At 45.1% G+C, this 21,572-nt stretch overlaps 2 protein-coding genes across 4 annotated transcripts; both read left to right on the top strand.

Annotated features, from left to right (window-relative positions):
• Window positions 1-7,764: 7,764 nt before the first annotated feature.
• Window positions 7,765-8,706, top strand: LOC149332005 (sulfotransferase 1E1-like). Its single transcript, XM_089557452.1, has one exon. It carries the CDS (start codon window positions 7,765-7,767, stop codon window positions 8,704-8,706), a length of 942 nt encoding a protein of 313 aa, XP_089413578.1.
• Window positions 8,707-11,252: 2,546 nt separating this feature from the next.
• Window positions 11,253-18,760, top strand: LOC149332006 (sulfotransferase 1E1-like). Of its 3 annotated transcripts, XM_089555645.1 has the most exons (3): window positions 11,253-11,454; window positions 11,523-11,554; window positions 17,506-18,760. In XM_089555645.1, the coding sequence occupies exon 3, from the start codon at window positions 17,528-17,530 to the stop codon at window positions 18,470-18,472; it is 945 nt and encodes a 314-aa protein (XP_089411771.1). In that variant the 5' UTR covers window positions 11,253-11,454; window positions 11,523-11,554; window positions 17,506-17,527; the 3' UTR covers window positions 18,473-18,760. The 3 variants fall into 3 exon arrangements, with proteins under 3 accessions (XP_089411771.1, XP_089411772.1, XP_089411773.1); XM_089555646.1 differs by lacking the exon at window positions 11,523-11,554; XM_089555647.1 differs by lacking the exon at window positions 11,253-11,454 and having other exon boundaries at window positions 11,463-11,554.
• Window positions 18,761-21,572: the final 2,812 nt, after the last annotated feature.

Below are 21,572 nucleotides of genomic sequence, written 5' to 3' on the forward strand. Positions count from 1 at the left end.
TCACAGCTTCCTCTGGCGGCAGACTCTGCAGCTCCGCCACCAACATACTGTTCATGTCGCAGAAGAGTGCCTTGATATTTTGAAAATTCGTGGCGTCTAAAATTTTCTGCAATAGCTCTGGGTCATTTCGAAACCCACTTGCGTAATCATCTCCGAGAAAGTCGGCTATTTTCAGAGTCCGAAAGAGGCGATCCCTTGTCATTTGTTCGTAAGTGAATAACAGCACATTGGACCTGTCGCGGTACTGATACCAGGAAAGCAGATGGTCGAAGTAGTCGCCGTACAAGAGCTTCCCATCGATGAGTAGATCGACGAACCTGTCGAACGATACGTCCTTTACACTCTTTGGAGTGAATCCCTTTGAGTGGTAGTAGTACGAAACGCACGCATCGTAAGGGTTTCTCGCAAGGAGGTGTACTTTGCACCCTCTGAGTAAGGTACCTTGAGAGCTGGCAGATGAGTCTTGAAGAGGCCAGGCCGGGGCATTTTCTCTACGGCTTCGGCGCCTATGAGGTCAAGGTACAAAAAAGCCAGCAGGAAATCCGCGAAAGATCTTGGTCGGTTGCCTTTGGAGAGAATACTCAGTATGAGGTACTGCGTCCACGTTGTTCCGCATTTAGTATATATCCGTAGGACAACATTTTATCTGAATAACAGTTAAATTCAAGTTCATGTAAATAAAAATATAGAGCACCCACGAACCCTCAAGCGCTTCCTGTATACATGAATAATCATAGGGAACAGTGAGTACATGGACGCGTCGGTGGGACGGCAGGGTATTAGTGTCATTGTGGTGCGCTACGAAAATGCAGAAAATCATATAGCAGAAAACAATTAGAAAAACTAGGTAGCGTCCAGGAAATAGTTCGGCTTCATCTCAGCCCCATCTACTTATAAGTGTTGACTTTTTACAGGGACACGGATAGCGTGCATTGCATTCAGAGCCGCCGTACGCGGAGATTGTTTAGCAGGATAATCTAGTTGTAGCACAGATGAGGTTGTAACCATTGCGCTCTTAGCCTCTAATATCATACAAGCCTACAACGTCACGAAGTAGCCAACGTGAGACTCCTGGATAATATTGCAACATTTTTCCATTCGGAGCGCGCAGAGTGTGTTTCTTTGTCGTGCGGTCTATGTCGCTTTTGAGCGCGAAATAGCAGCCTTCATCGCGCGTGCTCTTGAACGCACTCACCCTTGCTAGCAGCGCCAGCATGCCGCTCTTCGAGTATGAGAGTGTTTCCGTTCTTGGTTCATTGGTCGCCTGCATAAAATTTGTATACTTATGGCTGTGAAAATGCTAGCGTTTTTTTCCTGTCATCCGCCTGACCGACGTCACCTGGAATGCGTGTCAGAATTGGAAAGCAATAAAAAACTGGAGCAGCTTGTGATGAGATCCCAACGTAGCGTGACATGGGTGGTCCATCTGCACCCTAGGTTGCTTCTCTAAAAATTTTCGTGGATTTTTCTGGCGTGACCAATCCACTTATCAGCAGAACATAGCCTTTAATGCTGCCACGCTAAAAGAAATGCTTGCACCGAGACGCCGATAACAAGCGCTGATTCTAAGAAAACGTGTCGTGCACGCTGCGTCGTCGCTAGGCGCTTACAAGGGACGTAACGCCACCAGTGCGTATCCTTTCATTCACAGCGCAACGGCGAACACGGACAAGAGGGCGGTGAATGAAATAATGAAATAGAAACTCGCCCAGCGAAGGGCTTTAAGCAGTGCACATAATGTTTGCTACTGACAACCTTTTTTGTGTTGCTTCGTGCGTATGCATGAGATGAAAACATCGACAAGCACTGATGCGTTACATCAGGGAAGTATTCGGGCGTAGCACGGATTTTACCCCTAAGCCTTTTAAAGGCGGTCTAGCAAACGCTATCTGAACGAAATGCAAATAAGAGTAACTAATCCACATTCACAGTGCAAAGATGGGCCTTACAATTCTTCTCACCGTTTAGACAATTACATAAAAGAATGTTTTAGTTCTGGGCAAGATGTATGCTGGCCTTCGACTCCCAGACTGTAAAACCTACTTTGCGGCCTGCACTTCAGATGGAATGTTCTTCCTTCACTAAAACCTTTACAAATAAAGGTACGAAATGTCTTTTAATCCTAACCTGTCGAGTAAGAAAGGGCGATAGCTTACGTCTCTTTTTTACCGCGTCTTTCTTCAGGACGATAGGCACTCCAAGCTGGGATTGGAACTGTCTAAACACGAGAGACAAACATCGCAGCATAAGCTCTCCACGTAAGTTGTTCCTAAGCACTTCATATCGTGACGTGGCTGTATTTGCGTCACGAGTGCAATGGGCCACCTGCCAACTTCAGTCTAAAAACATTCTAGCATATTAAAAGCAATGTACGCTTGCGGTTCATTTTTTTTAACTGTGTGCATGTCAAGAGGATCACTTTCACAGCACGTGGACATCATTATAAAAGTGCGCATTGCAGCTTAAAGCCACAGCACTTACATTTAGCGGACGCTTGTTGTAGGCTATCTATGGCAAACTGACACGCAAAAGTGGCGCGGAAAATAATGAAAGAAGATACTCCACTTATATGCCTTTACTCACGTATTTTAACGATTGTTTTATGCATAACTGCAAGCGTATAGAAGTGAGCAGGCTTGTTTAGGTGCTCTAGAGGGCGCTGTGTACAAGAGTGGGATGTTAAAAAAAGGAATCTCCTTCCACTCCAGCAATACCAGAAAGGACTCTATGCTTAGCTTAGTGCGAAGCGGCAAAGTGGGCGATTGCAAGAGTTAGTTCAATCCGAAAGAGGTCCAGGAGACAAAGCGGTGAATAGAAGAAAAGGCGAATGGAAGTAGCGTCATGAGGTGTTCAAAACACTTAGATATTCCTTAATGAAATCAACAGAAATTATTTTCTGTTCCACGTGCAAAAGCTATACGCCAGATCTTATTATGCATTGTCGGACAGATTATGCAGACTAACGAAATTTAAAGAATATCAGTCACTCAGATAGTGCACTAAATTCACAAAAATAAACATCGCTTAAACAATGAAGTTACGGATCACGGATGTTTAATATTAACAATTTTTATGCGTTAGCGAAGTAGTCATTAACTCTCTTTCTTGCAGTAAGGGTGTACGGGTTTTTTCTTAAAATTGCCCGGCCACGTACATCGACACAAAGCAAAGTCAAATACAATATTTAGTTTTGCAAGTATATGCACCGTGATGAATTTTATATAAAACTTAAGCACTTTCTAAGCAGTACTTATTCTTCCCAACATGCGGGTATTGTATAATTATTTTGTCAAAGAAATATACAGTCCTAAACATTGAATGCCTAGGTTGGTGCAAGCGTCCGCTACTTTGATGAAGTGTTCCTGCCCTGCTGCAAGGCTATGTCGTGTTTTAAGCGTCTCTATGAGGTGACCCTCCCCTCCGAGGAAAAGTCGCATGCCTTTAGCATCGTCGCTAGTGCCACGCGCATTAATTCGCCGTTGGTTTTCCAGCGGATGTCTGTCCAGAATATTTATGAGGATTAAAACAAAGCGTACTTAACGCATTTTCACAAGTTTTAAAGCTGTAGCTTTTGTGCTGCACACCGGAAAGCATTCCCCCTTGTATTTTTAAACAAAGTTTTAACAAGAATGTCTATATGTTTAAGCTTTTCTTTCTTAGCTTGGGAGCTTTAAGTAAGTTCACGATTCAGACACACAAACAATGAGCTAACACTTGGCACAGCGAAAGACCAGAATTAGTTTTAGTACTACCGATAGCAGCTTAATACTCGTCTTGGCGGTAGACAACAAGGAATTTGACGATGACAAGGAGGCCTACTTTTCGTCTGTCTTCCGAAACTAGCAGATTTTTAAAAGTCTGTCTGCCTTGGAGCACTGGATATGAAGAAAGCCTATTGCCACCCAAACTAAGGAAAGCATAAGAGGACATTTTCGTTTTGGTTTCGGTTGCTGATGTATGGAAAGCGATTAGCTCGTTCAACCTTTACTTGCAGAATAATTGAATAAAAAATAACAAGCACGACATGTCGCCAGTAGGATCTGATTCCACCACCTCCGTGTATCGTGTACGTTGCTCTATGAGCCAAACTATCCGCGCGGCTGCGAAATCATGTATTTTCAAGTCTATTTGAGCGTCCACCTCTTCTGGCGTTGAGATATCGAGAAAGGCGGACTTTAGCACAGGAACGGCGTGATCGATGTTCATGTCTATGGTTGAAAAGCTCCCACTGTTTTCTTGTTCTCTTTTTTTTTGTGTTTAGAAGCCCGAGAGACTGGAAAAACCGCAATATTTGGGAAACGGCCGGTAAACTGCTTCACTGAGTTAACTGTCTAAGCGAGAGACGGCCCCGCACTTTTGTGCAGTGCTCAAGTGGCATGTTGAAGGACCCTCCTCGAAGGAGAGCACTTGAAGGACCCTCCCCTATTGTATTCGGTCTCTCCTGACGATTGCCGTCCTTCTTGTAAAGTTCGGAAAAGAGCGCGTAAGCTGCAGCTGCCGACAGAACCAGCGGGGGGAATGTGTCAATGGCCGTGTTCAAACAAGAGCAACCTACTGGGCACGCACGCCAGTGTGAGGCAGGTCGTCTTCGCAAGGCTGTCAGGAACGCACCCGTCCGTCGCTCGGGTGACCATGGACGCCGCAGTAAGCACAGAATAGTTCCGTGCATTGAGCACGAAAGTTGCCATAAGAACTGTACGCACGGTACACTCACTGCATGCCCCGTTTATTCAATGCGATACGGTGGCCTACGATTGGACGCAGATGGGCACAGGATTTTACGGCGCCCTTCTTTACAGGAACGAACCGTGTGCCGTTGAGTTCACCACTACCCAACCCATCTGGCCAATGGTAACATATGGGATGTTCCCGTGCGGACTCTGGCCGTGTACAAGTTCCTCGTTTCACACTTAGCAGGCCAAGAAGAGGAAGGTGACGGTTGTGCCCTACTGAAAGTTCGCGTGTGACGAATTTCATAATTCCAAATGTCTCCACAAGAACTTTGATGCAGTAAGTTGGAGCATAAGGTGCCGGTATGGGCTATATGGAAGCACGTATAAAATCTTACGGACTCTATATGACGTCATGTACGCTGTATAGAAATCGTAAGGAAATTTCGTGGAATGCTTATGAACTCCATACACACAAGTAATGGAATTCCATATAATTTTCTATATAATATGGACTCTGTATTTAACAATCGCACGCGTGGAAGCCGTGCTCTTGACGGTGCTCGAGCATTTGTAGCTCGCATGTCCGTGCAGCGCCGCCCGAGAGCAGGCAATGTCTGTGAAAGCAATTTCTTACGCGTTAGCGTATACAGCTGATTCGATCGAAAAGTCGTCGCCCTGATCTAGAATTGACAAGGCCTTAGAAACGTGGCAGAAATGTTCCCAGAAGTTTCAAATGAAGAAGAGATTCGCCGACACTGGGGTTCAAGCCTATGCCCTCTGCGTTCCAGGCGGGCACGCAACGCATATGCCGTTAAAGGCCATTGGTTCAAGCGCGTTAGAGGGGCACCAAGTCAACGCTTTGTGGTGCGTACATTACAGTAAAGCGTGTTTTAATCTCTTTCCTGCTTTCATATCCTGAACCTTTCCCCTTTCTCATCTTATCGAAATTGATTTAATTTCATGGCACTATGCCCCTTTCCTTTATTTTCAATTAGATTGTCTTTATCGCTCACGATACTTTAGTGTTGCGGGCGAGGTCTTCTATCGACCTCAACCTAAAGTAAGAAAAGCCTTTGGGTATGTGTGCTGATTCATAGTTATTTAAAAAATAGAGAAGAAGGAACAGGTGCTATAGCGTCTACTCTTAAGGCGAAGCTTAAGAGTCCTCCTAATTTTTTAACCTGCCACTTCTTTAGAGAGCATCTTCTAGAGCACCTCAAACAAGCACGCTCACTTCTATACGTTTGCACTTAAGTATAAAATGAGCGTTAAAATACGTGCACGAACTCAGAGAACAGGAATATGCTCTTCCGTGGAACTGTCGTGCCACATTTACATGTCACTTTCTACCAAACAGCCCAGACCAAGCTTCTGCTATGAATTCAAGGTCTGTTGCCGTATACTACAATACGAGGGGGTACCCAAAAGAAACCGGACTTATTTTTGTTTGAGCTTATTTGTTCACATTTTAGCACAGACCTTGAATCTCCTTCAAAGTATTCCCCACTTGCAATGATACGCTTGTCGAATCTTTCATTCCATTTTTCAAAACATTGTTGAAATTCATCTTTTGTGATGCTTGACAGTGCCTCCGTCGTTTTTTTCTTCACCTCAGCAACATCAGCGAAACGCTTTCCATTCACCTATTTTTCCATTCTAGGAAACAAAGAAAGTTACACGGGGCAAGGTCGGGAGAGTATGAGGGTTGAGGAATAGGGGTCATGCCATTTTTGGTTCAAAATTGTCGTAGAAACAGGGCTGTGTGAGCAGGGGCATTGCCATGATGGAAAAGCCATTCACCCGACCGCCACAAATCTGGCCGCTTCCACCGCACACTGTTGCCCAATCTTTTCAAAACATCCCAAGTAGAAAGCCTGGCTAACTGTCTGACCCTGCGGAAGAAATTCTCAATGGACGACTCCTCTCACGTCGAAGAAACAAATCAGCATTGTTTTGAGGTTTGGTTTCACCTGACGAGCTTTCTTGAGGCGAGGTGAATTTGAAGTTTTCCACTGGCATGATTGTTGCTTTGATTCAGGATTCGATTCAGGAACACTTGAGTTGTCCCCATAGTATTGTCCTTGTACGTCTTTCTTAATATTTCAAAAGTTTCCACTCAACTTTTTCCAAGCAAAAATCAGAATTTCACCGGCGCACGCTGTTCATGAAAATCAGCCATTGCAAAAACGACATTCACACAAAACAGTCGTCACTCTAAAACTCTGCCTAAACTAGTCTGACCTCCTTCAACGACGGCACTCGGCTTACTGACTCTGTAATGTTCGTTCTTTGCGCTCCTAGTGGCAAAACGCGGTACCACAGAAGCTTTGCCGACCAAAAAATTTAGTCCGGTTTCTTTTGGGTACCCCCTCGTACACACCGGTAGAACGATGCCCAAGTGCTTTGAACTGTATCCCTTCGACATGTGCACCTTGCCAAAAACAAAAAGTAGCGCAAGCGTACATTGCTTTCAAAATTTCAGAGCGTTTATGGAGCGGAAGTGTGTGCTACAGGTGGCCGATCCCATTCGTGATATCATAAAGCCACGTCACGACATGCAGCTCTTCGGCACGACTAAGGTTGAGCGCTTGAGCTGTAGGGCTGGTATCTCTTGTGCATGAAAAGTTCTGATCCCAGCGTAAAGTGCCTAATGGCCTGAAAACGGGCGCGGTCAAAAGCGCAGGTAAGCAGCCGCCCTTTCTTTTTTGGTGATGTACGTAGAAGACATTTGAAACGTTCGTTTATAAGCGGTTTCTTGAGAACAGATTATTCAATCTGGAGTACAGGAAACAATGTAGCTTTTACAAATCCAGAGATCAAGGCAGCATACTTCCTGCTCTGAACCTCAATATTCTTTATTTAGTTCCTTAACTGGGGCAAAGAAGTTTAAGGTCCATTTTCGTTCTGTGGATGGCATCTACATGCGTTGCCAACGTTTTTCGTTAAGGATAAAGATGACACACTTTTAGTCGCTTTTTGTTCACGTAGGGCTTGTTAGATCACTTGAACAAATATAATTGTTTACATTCTTATATGCTAACATTAGACCACCTCTTCCTATTCTTGCAGTCACTCGTCACCAGGCTGAGAAATGGATGCCAGTTGTTTAAAGCAAATAGACGGTGTCCTGGTTCGCAAGGCTCAAAACGAAGATGTTGTTCGGTCGGCGATGTTGTACCAGCCTCGCCCTGACGACCTCTTCGTCGTCAGTTACCCAAAGTCCGGAACGACGTGGACGCAGTATACTGTGCTCAGTATCTTATCCAAGGGCGAGCCTCCGCAAACGCTGGTCGATTTTCTTCTTGCTGCTCCGTACCTTGAATTGATGGGCGCCGAAGCTGCCGAGAAGCTGGCAGCAAGGCCTGCACCGATGAAGCTCCACATACCTTTCCACAAGGTCCCATGTTCCTGCGAATCGAAGTACATATACATCGCAAGGAACCCCTACGATGTGTGCGTGTCTTATTACTACCACCTGAGGCGGCTGACGCCGAAAACAGTGACGGATGTCTCGTTCACGAGGTTTCACGAACTGTTTATTGCGGGACATGTGCCATACGGTGGATACTTCGAGCACATCTTGCCCTGGTTTGAACGTCGCAACTCACCAAACATTTTCTTTTTTACGTACGAACAGATGAAGAAGGACCCCACCTATTGGGTACTGAAGATAGCTGACTTCTTGGGCCATGAGCACGGTGGACACCTTCGACGGGACCCAGGGCTTGTTCATAAAGTCATAGAAGCGTCTAGTATGAGCAATATGAAGCTGGTGTTCAACGATGATATGCGCAATGTGATCAAAAAGTTGCTTGAGCTACCACCTGAAAGGGCACTGAAATCGGTTCAAGCCTTCGAATCACGACGCGTAGACGCAGAGATGCACGATGAAGAATTTGTGCGCAGTGGAATGGTGGGTGACTGGAGGAGTCATTTTACGCCGCAAGAGATCGAAAAAACTAAAACATGGATAGCTGAAAAGAAAGGATTGAATATCATGCAGCTCTGGAATGACATTGACATACCAAAGTGAACTTGTTTCGTTTTTTTAGATTAGACCAAGTTTTTGCATGATGGGACCCCTCTAATTGTGCCATAAACAAGGTAAACAATTTTGCTAATGTGCCTTTAATGTGCCTTTAACTTTCGTTACGCATAGCTTTGAAGTTGTGATGCCTGCAAGGCCGACCAAAATCCAGAAGTGCGTGGCTAACATATTTCGTGCAGACCAGAAACTGGCTTCCATGTTTTCGTGTTAACTTTTGGTTCTCAACGTATGCTTATGGTTATGGAGGGTCTTCATTTTCGTTTTGAACATCATGAAGACCAGAAGGAAAATTAAGTGAACATTATAGTAAACATTTGTAAATATAAATGTGGAACGTTTGGTGAAAATGCAACAGAAATAAATCCCCATCGACTGGCCATGGGCGGGTTTTTACATTTTGGAGGCTTCCTTCTTCCTCTGCTTCGTCGTACTATTTCTGAAGCTCACATTTTCACATCAGATTGATTGCAAGTCGTGCATGCTAAACATAGCCATGCTTTAAATATACACATTTAAAACTATGAATCGATTTGATGCCTTAGCATTATTGGTCGCGGAGAGCGACACCAACGGGAAAAATCCCAGAAGAAAAGTTCCACGAGACGGATTCGAACCCAGGCATTGCTCGTGGGAAGCGAGTACGGAACTTCATAGCCATGACGAGTGTTTCTGCTTTATTGCATGGAAATAAATCCTGCTGAGCTGCCCAAATCTTTACGTACACATGTGCTATTGCTCAACGCAGACACATATTCTCATATCTTCGCACACTGCACTCCACGTGTTCATCAATATTACGAGAGACATACACATCCATAAAGAACCGGCAACCATTCAGGCTTCCGGTCCTATGCAGCATAAATCCCCAGCACCAAGGCACGCTGTTCAGTGTTCACTGAACAAATACTTAGATGAACAAGGTGGCTCGGCGTGTCGATACATCTTGCGGCTCTTCCACAGGCTAAAAGTCCAATTAGCATCAACAGGACGCATGGAATCCCGGAGTCGTTTAGAATAAGTAAGAACCTTATAGTGTACGGCGATATCTCAATGTCCTTTTTGATAGTCCGCTGAAGCATGTCCCAGAAAAACACTGTATCACTCCACCACGCAAAGCAATGATCGATCGTCTCTGGTTGACCGCATACGCGACAGTTCATCCACTATGGCACAAAAGTCCCCTTAGCGTGAAGCGAAGCCTTGACGGGTATAGTCGAAGTGTGGGATTAAAAAAAAGGAAAGGAGTGCCATGTTGCTTGATGGATAAAACAGAACATAATCTGCGCGGCAATGTAGCTGCCGTGGCAGAGGACCTTTCCATGATGGCGTCCTAGCTGCCGTGAACGAACAGAAGGTGGGTGACGTATGCGAACTGCACCTCCGTCGACGTCATGGAAGGCTACCCCGCTCTCGCCTAAAAACGTCGGCGTGTCGCCCAGTCACGTAGGCCTCGTGCTAAACACTGACCAGGCAAAATGGGCATTACCTTGGCCTGTCTTTAACGGCGTCTAAACACGCCCCTGTTGCAAATTATAGCAATAAAAGAAGAATGATGCGATGTGAACAACCCAATAAGCACGGGTGATTGATTGGCCTACAATTGAAAACAAGTTAGCAAAGACCTCTCTTACAAAGAAGCAGAATCAAACACCTATTTGCAATATTGGGTCGATTACTTGTTGTGCTGGGGAAGACTGGGGTGGCAGAGGTGGCAGTGCTTCAGGAGATGTTAAGAGTGAATAAAAGAACGTGTTTTGCATCATTATTATCATCATCATCATCATAATAATCATCATTATCATCAGCCTGACTACTCCCACTGTAGGGCAAACGCTTCTCCCATGTCTCTGCAATTAACCCTGTCCTTTGCCAGTTGCGGCCACCATAATCGCGCAAACTTCTGAATCTCATCCGCCCACCTGACTTTCTGCCGCGCCGTGCTACGCTTATTTTCTCTTGAAATCCACTCCGTTACCCAAAGCGACTATCCGTTATCTTGCCTTCGCATTACACTCCCTGCCAAAGCCCATTTCTTCCTCTTGATTTTGACTAGGATGTCATTAACTCGCGTTTGTTCCCTCACCCACTATTCCCGCTTCCGATCTCTTAACGTTACACCGATCGTTTTGCTTTCCATAGCTCGCTACGTTGTCCTTAACTTAAGCTGAACCGTCTTTGTTAGCCTCCACGTTTCTGCCCCATAGGTGGGTACCGGTAAGATACAGCTATTTGCAATGGGCAACTAAAAGCGTTTGGACGCTTTTGAAAAATACCTAAGCGGCCGTATGTGTGGTTAACTACTCGCTAGGGAATTCAAACCTTTATCTTGCAAAGCATGACCTCTCTTTTTTTTATGATCGTCAAAACCAGTTGCACCGGGATTTTTGTATACGTTTTATTCTTAACATCAAAGCGCTCGCGTCGACTAGCGGCACCCATGCGAAGCAGAGCGGAAACCGGGAGAGAAAGTGAGCATGCGCTGCTGTCATGCTGCTTGAGTGATTTATTTTTTTTTGTAAAGCAACCCCTACCACGCAAGTTTTAAGGCCGGGTTCAGAGAACGTTTGTTCCGTGCTCTATTTGCGGCGTGATTTTAGCTGCGGACTGCTGCAAACGCGTAACGTTCCAAGCGCCACCCTAGGCCTAGGTTGCGTTTGCAGGCGGCGTCCTGAGAACGGTTGTTTGAATGAAGTTCATGCGCCAATACCGACGGTCATCTTGAACCAGTTTTGCGTAAGTAACGATTGCAACTGGTTTCATGGCCATGCTATGCGGTTGACAAATGTGTGTTTTGTTTTCAGAACCACCTATGCCGTGTGAAGCGGATAAATCAGTTGAGTATTGTATAGTTTGTGTTTGGCCTAGTTGGTTAACACTAAAGTAAACTGAAAGGCGTTGCATAGTGGTACTAAAAAAAAGAAGAAGCTGGACTGACGGTCAACACGATTAGGCGCACGGCTATGGTTGACAGTTTTTCCTGGATCCTCTCCGCTTTTTGAAAAACAATTTTTTTTCCAGCTTTTTGGGGCTCTAACGCATAACCGCCGATGAAGGCTAGGGGTTGGTTCTCACTAATCAGAACAGCCTAGGAGGCGGCGCGCACATGAGCGGCAGGAATTTTACCTCGCATGCAACCATCTACCCTTCTTCCGGGGCAGCAGCACCGGGCAGTCCATGCCTCTCGCTTGTTAAAAAGTTGTAGGGGGCATCTAAGCTCCGCCTTAACGTTATGACACGATATCATTAATGAGTTAATGTCCATATATACAGAATTGGTCATTCTCGTGTGAGCATTCATAGATACCTGGCAGTCCTCATACCACTTCTGGTGCAGGTTCATCTATGCGCCACTGCCCTTCTCTAGCAGGTGCTGCCATCGTGGGACTTATACAAACCGTATGGCTCTTCCCGAGTAACCCTTCACGACAAGTCATTAATTTAACTGGTGCATACCGTAGTGCGCAGTTTGATCACAATCCGGCGGTCAGGTTGTTACGACGCCAGAAAAAATCTTGGCCAGGGTGGCACACCTGCCTCCTAGGTTGCTTTTGAGGAGATTTTTCGTGGATTTTTTGCGCTTGGTGATAGACGCCGTCGACGACACCGGGTTTTCTGCGACACAAGATCCTCATTGCTATCACGTTAAAAGGGCGTTCATCGTCATCGTCATCGGTCATCGTCGTTTTCCACGCAGCAGAAATCGGTGTTTGCGCACTTATGAGACTGCAGTAAACATTCTCCGTTTTTGCGCATATCAAGTAATTTACGTGGGAAAGAACTTTGTACTATTTGCGTCTATTCGGGCAAACTAATAATTTCAAAGGTTGTTTTGAGCTGGACACTGTTTCTATTGGACATCCTTATTTAGCGCTAACATTTTGGGTGAAGGAGTTACACTAAGGACTACACCGTGCGCACAATCCTCCCAAATGGTAAGCTTGCTCTAATGACTTATTCTTTAGGATACAACCATTCGGGTAACATCGAAGTGTGAATTGCGCAACTTGCGGATTAGAAAGATTTTTTTACGCGACAGTACGATGTCGATGGCGTTTGTTTAGAAGAAACCCTAGTAAAGCACTCTTCTAATGTCATGCAGAGCAACATACATCGTTTGTAAAAAAATTGCGACTTGAGGGGTTTGTTTATGAGCAGAGTATTTGGGCTCTCAGTACCATTCCATGCGTGCCAGACATGCCCAATATACGGCTCCTAAGGTATTGGCGAGACAGACCAATGCTGGCTTCACGCTGCTGTGATTTGGAGCCGTGACGAAGGGAAACAATAAACCCTGCATGATTCAGAAACAAACTTAGTAGGCTGTAGGTTTTTAACACAGGCAGTACATATTCGAAGCAAGTGAAACACCTATGTATATGTTTCTTCAAATAGCTTTTTACGGGAGATTTTCTGATCTTTGTAGTGACATTATCTGTTATTTCTGCAGTTTTGTGTTCGCGTACATTGTCGTAACGGACAGTCCTCACAGGTCATCCGTGAGAAATTAATGTGACCGAGGTGTGTGAGCTGTCGAACGAAAATGAAGGTGAATTATTTCACTTCGGCTGTAATTACGGCACAGGTGCTCCCATGTTGGATGCCCGGGATACCACGGAAGCGTTCCTGCTTATTTGATCCTCTTGCGCTGCCTACAATGTAGTGCACTTTGAAGGCTTTGTGGGGACCCCCAATTATGACGCTCACAAATCAGGTAACAGCCGCTGCGAATGTCACTAGGGGCAATTCTGTGTGAACTTTATCTTTCGGCAAGTGGGAAGATGGCGCTCAAAATTAGGATAGGCATCACGACTAAGCCTCCTAGTGACGGCACTATAGTCCACCCAAGAAACGCTGGTTCGGTTATCTTTATTTCTGGCTGTCGTTTACGGGCAGAGATAGGGGCTTTGCGGGTGGAAACGTGATCTCCACGTGCTGTATTTTGTCACCTTTAGTTATCACTAAGATCACAGGTGCCCGCACTGAAACAAATCCTTATGTGTAAAGAAACAAAAATATACACTAGCAATGTCCTCATCTACCGGGACAATATTGCGGCGAAGAAATTCTCTATTTGGTCTTTCACGATGACCACAATTACGTTGCACAGGCATCATAGTAGTAAATTTTTTCTGCTTTCTTTTACAATTTTTATCCTTTCCAAGTGTTCTAAAAGAAACGGTATCAAATACACTTGGTCACAAAAATCTGGAGTCAGCAGTATCTAGATCGCTGATAAATATACATGACCACTAATGCTCATGAATGAAATATTCATTACCTCGTGAAGAAAGTAAAATATAGTGAAGACTGGGAGAAGTACGTGTTAATAACGAACACATACAGTTATTTCCATAAAAATTACTTTTTTATGAACAACCATTCGTTGCTGCGCTTTTGATAGATTGGGCATGGACTCAGGAAAGGCTAATGATTGCAAGTGTGCGCAGGATGCGATGCATGAAGCTATGATTTTGAATTCGCCCTTATTTTTAATGGCCATTGTTACTGTGAATATCAGTGTTATTTGCGTTCATCTAAATAGCTGTCACAATGCCTTAACGAAAACTGCGACCCGTCAGGGGTAAGCGTTCTACCACAGGGTGAACGTAGATGTTCTACTACTGAGTTTGGGATGGTCGGTTTGAAAGCTAGGTCAAGACGGGCCAGTTTAGTTGCAAGAGACAAATTATTGCAGCCTCAGTCATGCTACGCCTAGATCATCGTGTTCCGTAAAGTACCTTTTCAACTCATTGACTGAAAGAGTGAGAGAGAGCTTTAATGAAAAACAGAGATTCTAGCAGGTGTGAATATTCGCTGACATGCTACTCTGCGTAGGGGAGGGAATAGGGCAATAACGATGGAAGAGGAGTGCTAGAAAATATAGCGGGCATTGAAGGGGATGGTAATGCAATTATTCACTGCGTGATGGCTTCTTTGGAAGAGACCGAAGTCAAGTTTTGTACACGATCAAGTGTATGGGCGATTTAGTTTGCCTAAAGCACCAACAGCGTCAAAATAGGTAAATAAGAATAACATTGCGAGTTGCTGCTGTCTGTAGCAGCCTAAAGGACCTTACACAGAGTCCACTGTGAGTGGCACTTGGGTGAGGGAGTGCATGCATTGTTCATACTGCGCACGTTCGTTGGCGTACGCTCGACATTCGAAGAGAATATGAAGTACACTCTCAAATCAGCCGCAATTGCCACAATACGGACTGTGTGCTTGCTTGAAACGGTATCGTAGACTGTTCGCAGCTGCAATATTTAGACGGAGGTGGTGATAAACTAAATCTGAATGACGTATAAGACCGTGTGGTAGTCATGGCGCTTACAGTAGCTGAGGTCGAATAAAAGTCATCGCCACCTTCGAGGCTGCTTTCCAATAGGTAACATGCCAATAGGTAACATGAATGCGGATGGAAATACAGGACAAAGTCTCAAGTAGATGCTACATATAGGCAGCTGAAACATTGTTCTACATTGTCATCAATCTATTATTTAACAGATCTCACCTTTTTTGAAGTTTATATTTAGTTTTCGCAGAAAAAAAGTATTACTTTTTCTAGCGTAGTCACCGATTTAGTTTTCGGTAAGACAAACTATTTGATAAAACACAGTTTTCTTTTCTCCGTCCGATTTTTCTTCAGAAAAAAATTAAGAGCTACCGTTCTTTTTCATTTGAGAACATATTTAAAAAATACACAGGTTTTAGTTCTCACGAGCAGGAATTTTCCTTGACCTTACTAAAGCAATTGATTCGTTAAACGGCAGCATTCTTGAAGAAAGGCATGACGGCGTGAATGACATTCTCCTACGAAAAACTGAAAATTATTTTAAGCAGCGTGTCAAGTTGTTCTATTTGAAAGTTTTTAGTTCAGTGGTAAGGTTCTTGTTGTCAAGGTTCCTAAAGGCTCCGTCTTGGGGCCATTCATTTTTCTGTTTGATATGAATGTTTTGCAGTAAGTATTATATTATGATCAAATCCTGCCACACGCAGGCGATATGCTTCTAGTATTAGTAGATGACGGTGCTAGGGCCGTAATTAGAGAACAAAAAGTATGAAACATACAAAAAATGGGGCATGGCGAGTAAACCCCAATTCGAGTAAAGCATTTTATCTACTCTAACCAGAAAAATGAACTGTTTCGCAACATTCGGGTTGTGATTTTCCAGCTCAGGCCTAACCACTAGCCCAAAAGATTGAGGTCTTGATATTGATTACCAACAGAAGCTTGATTGACACGTCCGCTCAGTCACTCAAAAAACCTCATATGACTTACACATCATTTCAAAAGCCGAAATTTCTTTGTAGTACATATCCTTGGTAATCCTTATCAAGCATTCATTCATTCACATAATAATTGGAGTATCTTCTTTGGGAATACAAGCACTCGTCGTATTTGTCCTCCTTATCAGCTTCTCACGAAGAAGCGCTTTTAATAGTTGCAAAAAATATTTGTATTAACATTCTGAAAACATTATTTCTAGTTCCGGGTATCCTAAATACATAAGAAACCTAGTAACTTATAACACTGCTTCCTTAATTGATCAAATCAATAAAAATGCATTGCATTTAAGAATTGCACGCCTTCGGCAGTCACTACGCATCTACGTGACTTTCAAATGGTATGGACGCCTGCTTTGGTTTGGTTTGGTTTGGTTTGGTTTATGGGGTTTAACGCCCCAAAGCGACTGAGGCTATGAGAGACGCCGTAGTGAAGGGCTCCGGAAATTTCGACCACCTGCGGTTCTTTAACGTGCACTGACATCGCACAGTACACGGGCCTCTAGAATTTCTCCTCCAAAGAAATTCCAGCCGCCGCGGCCGGGATCGAACCCGCGTGTTTTGGGTCAGCAGCCGAGCACCATAGCCACTGAGCCACCGCGGCGGCGGACGCCTGCTTTGCGTCAAAGGCACTAATTACGGTGGAGAAACACTGGAGTAGAAAGAATCTGCTTCAAAGAGTAGTCTTGATTATAAGGTTCAGTTTTCACTTGTACTTCATGTCATTCAAAGGCAACTAAAACTTTCTCTGCAGCATTCAACGTAGTTCATTTTCTTTAGTGTTCAGGGCCAACACTTTTAATTGCCTTGTAATAAAACAGCAGTGCTTGATATTGCTGCTGGCCGAATAGAGTGTTCCAGTTTACATCAGTTGGGAAACTTAGTTTTATAGCGTCCGTGCAGTGGTATGTTCGTATTGTCATGCGCTGTGCTAAATAAGCAAACTTTCAAAAAAGAGAGGTAATGGCGTAAAGTGCATAGGCTTCTAACGAGGTTCCCCTCAACTGGCTAACAATACAAGTAACCTGTCACCTGATTGACGGAGGAGCCCAGAAGTATTTGTACGCCTACATCTTACATTCGGCCGCAGACAACGTGATACGTGAACGCGTAAATACCAGGCTAAGTTATGTATGATATGAAGGAGCCTTAGAGAAAATGCTGAACTGAAGGCAGTAGTAAACAGGGAGGATAGCTTTGAAGAATACGAGAACATTCTTGGAAGCTCAGGTAATAGAAGCGCAAAGAAAAGTGACCCTATTCTTCGAAGGAATACCTGGTAACATGGAATGCCTTAGGTCAAGCAGCCGACGGATTGATCCACATGCAAGTTTTTTTTTACTACAAATACGACCCTGAATGTAAACGATTATTAGCGTGAGAAATATCTACATTTACATTGGTTCAGTTCTTATGAAATGACGAAATATTATTTTGTAATTGAGCAAGTTCTCTAAATGAACATCACTGTATCGTCGCCATTCTTTATTATTGCTGCAGGGACGGCGATTTTAGATCAGCGATGGACCTTGAGAACCACATATGCATTGATGGCCTACGCATGCGGAGAATCTTCCACGAGGACACAGTGCGCTCAGTGTTCACCTACAAACCACGTCACGACGATGTGTTCGTTGCAACGTATCCCAAATGCGGAACAACCTGGATGCAGTACCTCATCCTGAGTATTCTGTCCAGAGGCAACCCACCAAAAACTCTGCAAGATTTCCTGCTGGCTTCTCCCTTCCTTGAGTTCATGGGTGTCGAAGCTGCAGAGAAAATGCCTCGGCCGGGCCCCATCAAGACTCATCTACCTGCTAACAAGGCACCTTACGCAGAACATGCCAAGTACATCTACGTCGCGAGGAACCCTTACGATGTGTGTGTTTCCTTTTACTACCAGTTAAAAGGCTTCACTGCAAAGTCTGTAAAGGATGTATCATTCGCGAGATTCCATGAACTATTCGTCACAGGGATGCTGCCTTATGGCGACTACCTGGACCATCTACTATCCTGGTACGAGTACCGCGATAGGTCAACTATGCTGTTCTTCACCTACGAGCAAATGAAGAAAGATCCGAACTTTTCGGCATTGAAGATTGCAGAATTTCTCGGAGAGGATTACGCAAGCGAGCTTCGAAGTGACCGAGCGCTGTTTGAAAAAGTTTTAAACGCCACTAGATTGGAGAAAATGAGAGAACTGTTCAGTGATATGTATAGTAGGTTGGAGGCGGAGCTACTGAGTCTGCCAGGGGAAAAGGCGTTGAAGTCTGTCGAAGTGTACCGTGATACGCTGCCCCGAAAAGAGGAAATGCACGAACGTGATTGTTTTGTCCGCAAGGGTACTGTGGGTGACTGGAAGACTCACTTTACTCCGGAGATGATCACAAAAACTAAAAAGTGGATTGAATACAAAACCAAAGGGTCCGACGTTATGAAGCTCTGGAGTGATATTGAGATTCCATGATTTAAGAATTTTATTGAGCTCATAAAGTTAATAAACGGCACATTTTATGGGAAGAGTACTTTTGTGGTACATTGTGTTGAGGTCCTGATAGTGATTCACTGTCCAGAGTTTTAATTCAGGCTAAATAAAAGGGGCAATTTGCGGAAAGGAACGCAGCTACTTTGCTATGCATATAAGTTGCCTGGACTTGGCAGATCTTGATCTGCTTATCTATTTGAATGCGAAAAGGCTATATGGCTGTTCTGCAAGGAAACCCAGCGTTGTCCTCGTTGACTGGGAAAGTGGTCACGAAAAATCCGAGATGTCGTTACCTTTGTATAAAAGAAAAATAAAATTTCTTCTCAAGGTGCTTGGAATTTATCCCTGGACTTTCAGACAGCGGGACGAACACGGATTTCCTAGGTGACAAAACCTCGTTGCTTCTTTCCTCGCAAAGGTGAACCTATACATGCGTTTCCTTACGACTGTATGCTAACGAGTAGGTCTGTCTAAAAAAAGCAAAAAGAAAAGGAAAGAGAAAGGACAAACAATGCCTTCGCATTCGAAGCACTTAAGTAGTCTTAAATTCTCTCCGTAATTTTTAAAGTTTGTTTTGTGAAATTCCTCGCCTATCGGTCTCCCGGTCTCCTGCTGCGTTAACGTCTACCGGTCGGAAATACTGGGTTTTCTTCAGACAGGTAGAGCGGTCTGGCGAGATCTTGTGGCTTCCTCTTGCACGCAGACTGTGTTTCATGGCTCATGGTCGTATGACGCCGCACCACACCCAAGAAAGTCTCTGGATAAAAACTGGCTGTGCCTTAACTCAGTTATGCCTGGATGTGCGTAGCGAGAGGCACGATTCAACTTGTTGTTTAGCTTGGCTATCTCTGCGGCTACATCTTTATCGTTTAGCTTGGTACGACTCAGTGTTTAGGTTTTGGTGCCACCTATCGTTAAGTTATGGTCACAATAAAGACTAGGCATTTTTAAAGTGTAACGGATTTATTTTCAAAGTCTTCATCTTGTTTCGGAATTGCAAGGACGGCCGGATGGTCGGTGAAGTAGAAAGCAGCCGTCTCAATGGCTCCGACTATCTGCCGACGAATCCCACCGAGCCGCCCCTTCTATATATACGATGCAACACCGGCTCCTCTGTTGTTGCAACGCGGTTTCACCGGCGTCATGCCAGATGGCGAAGCGAGCGGCGCTGCCAACTGCGGCGGTTGCTAGGTAACGGCTCTGCTTGCGGTGTGATCACCGGCCACAGCGAAACAGCGAGAATACGGCCAATGTAGCTCTCGCTATAATATCACCTGACATTAGTAAGGTCCATTTTCTTCAATTTGAATCGTACTACGCTAATCGTCGTTACTGGAGACTTGAGCGTCAATGTAATAAAGCTCTTCGGTATAGCATTGGTTGCAGCCTTGGACGATTTCACACGGGGCATGTGCTTGAGGCGCCGCCTGCAAAAGTCCTGATCGGTGACACCTGCTAGGCTGTGCCCATACGATTCAGAGACGAAACACCCGTTAATAAAACCCACCCGTCAAATAAATATCTACAATCGACGTGCCGCAACAGTGGCGTCAATATTTTTTAATATGTTTATTTTGGTTTGCATAACAAAATTGAGGGAGAGCAGGCAAAAGGTGTATCAGCACCTTACGGACGCCTACCCATCCTATAAAGAGATTGTGTACAAAAGAAATGCAAAAAGCGTCGCATGAAGATATACGATATACAGTATGCAATACAACATACAAGATACACAATACGAAATATGCACAAAAGTGTACAATGAAAAACAGGATATGCATAATAAATATCTCTGGGTAATCAAATGTACGCGATAAAACACGACGTTAGTCTGAGAAAAACAAAATGCACAGAAAGGATGCTTGTATGAATACCAAGCTTCAAAGGGGCAAATGTCCCTTGCGTCAAGATATTACGTTATTATCTCGTTGTTCTGTTATCGCTCGCTTCTAGCTATACCCCCCTCGTTGTGAAACCCCTTCCTCGGAACTTTCATCCCCAGTACCACATCCCTCGCCGCATGGCTCGCGCTAAGGCCCTACACAAGTATTACGGACAAGCCCAGGACGCCATTTGGGTAGACGCCGCGTGCACAACTCATGAAGCTGTAGCTGTTGGCTACAATCCAGCCCTAGCACAGCCCCTCACACACCGCCTTCCCTCGGGCTGTACGCCTGAGGAGGCAGAGGAAACCGCCCTAGAGGAGAGGCCCTACACAAGTATTACGGACAAGCCCAGGACGCCATTTGGGTAGACGCCGCGTGCACAACTCATGAAGCTGTAGCTGTTGGTTACAATCCAGCCCTAACACAGCCCCTCACACACCGCCTTCCCTCGGGCTGTACGCCTGAGGAGGCAGAGGAAACCGCCATCGCCCTAGCCCTTCTACATTCCAATGCAAACTACATCTTTAGCGATTCCAAAACGGCTCTGTTCAACTTCGCGAGAGGCAGGATTCACGCCCCTGCTTGGAAATTGTTGAACACCCCCACCAAAAATTTACCACGCAGGGTAGAGCTCCAGTGGGTGCCGGCTCACTCTGGGAATCCAGGAAACGAGGCGGCCGATAAATTGGCCCGAGGTTTGATTTGCCGGGCTCAGGATGGCCTCGATCCAGGTTTCTCGAGAGAACGGGCGCACACCTTTGCAGAGCTCACGCAAATGCCCCGCTTGGACCGTCGGACTTACCCTCCTCCACACCCCTCCCTTACCCATTCCCAACAGATCCTCTGGAGACGCCTCCAGACCCGCTCTCTCTCATCCCCTCAGCTGCTCTCTCTACTGTGGCACCTCCTCTGCATGCACCCTGTGCGGCGACCCTCACGCCACACTCTCCCACATCCTTTTCGGCTGCCCTGCTGATCCTCCCCCGCAGGGACAGCCCGCGTTATCAAGTTGGGAGGACTGGGAGGTCGTGCTCTCGTCTCCGGACCCGCCATCGCAGCTTGCTGCGGTGCTTCGGGGTACCGACGTCATGGACAAACACTACATGAACGTTCCGACGTAGAGTGGGACCGTGCGGTGGTCCAGGGACCCAAGGGGGGTCTAAACACACTTGCCATAATAAAGTTTTTCTCTCTCT

This window comes from Amblyomma mixtum, chromosome 8, assembly GCF_055824585.1.
Source record: "Amblyomma mixtum isolate Tamu chromosome 8, ASM5582458v1, whole genome shotgun sequence".
Taxonomy (NCBI): domain Eukaryota; kingdom Metazoa; phylum Arthropoda; class Arachnida; order Ixodida; family Ixodidae; genus Amblyomma; species Amblyomma mixtum.

Bases quoted from the DNA above. Each gene is read 5' to 3' on its own strand.
- LOC149332005 (XM_089557452.1), top strand. From the start codon at position 7,765: ATGGATGCCAGTTGTTTAAAGCAAATAGACGGTGTCCTGGTTCGCAAG.
- LOC149332006 (XM_089555645.1), top strand. From the start codon at position 17,528: ATGGACCTTGAGAACCACATATGCATTGATGGCCTACGCATGCGGAGA.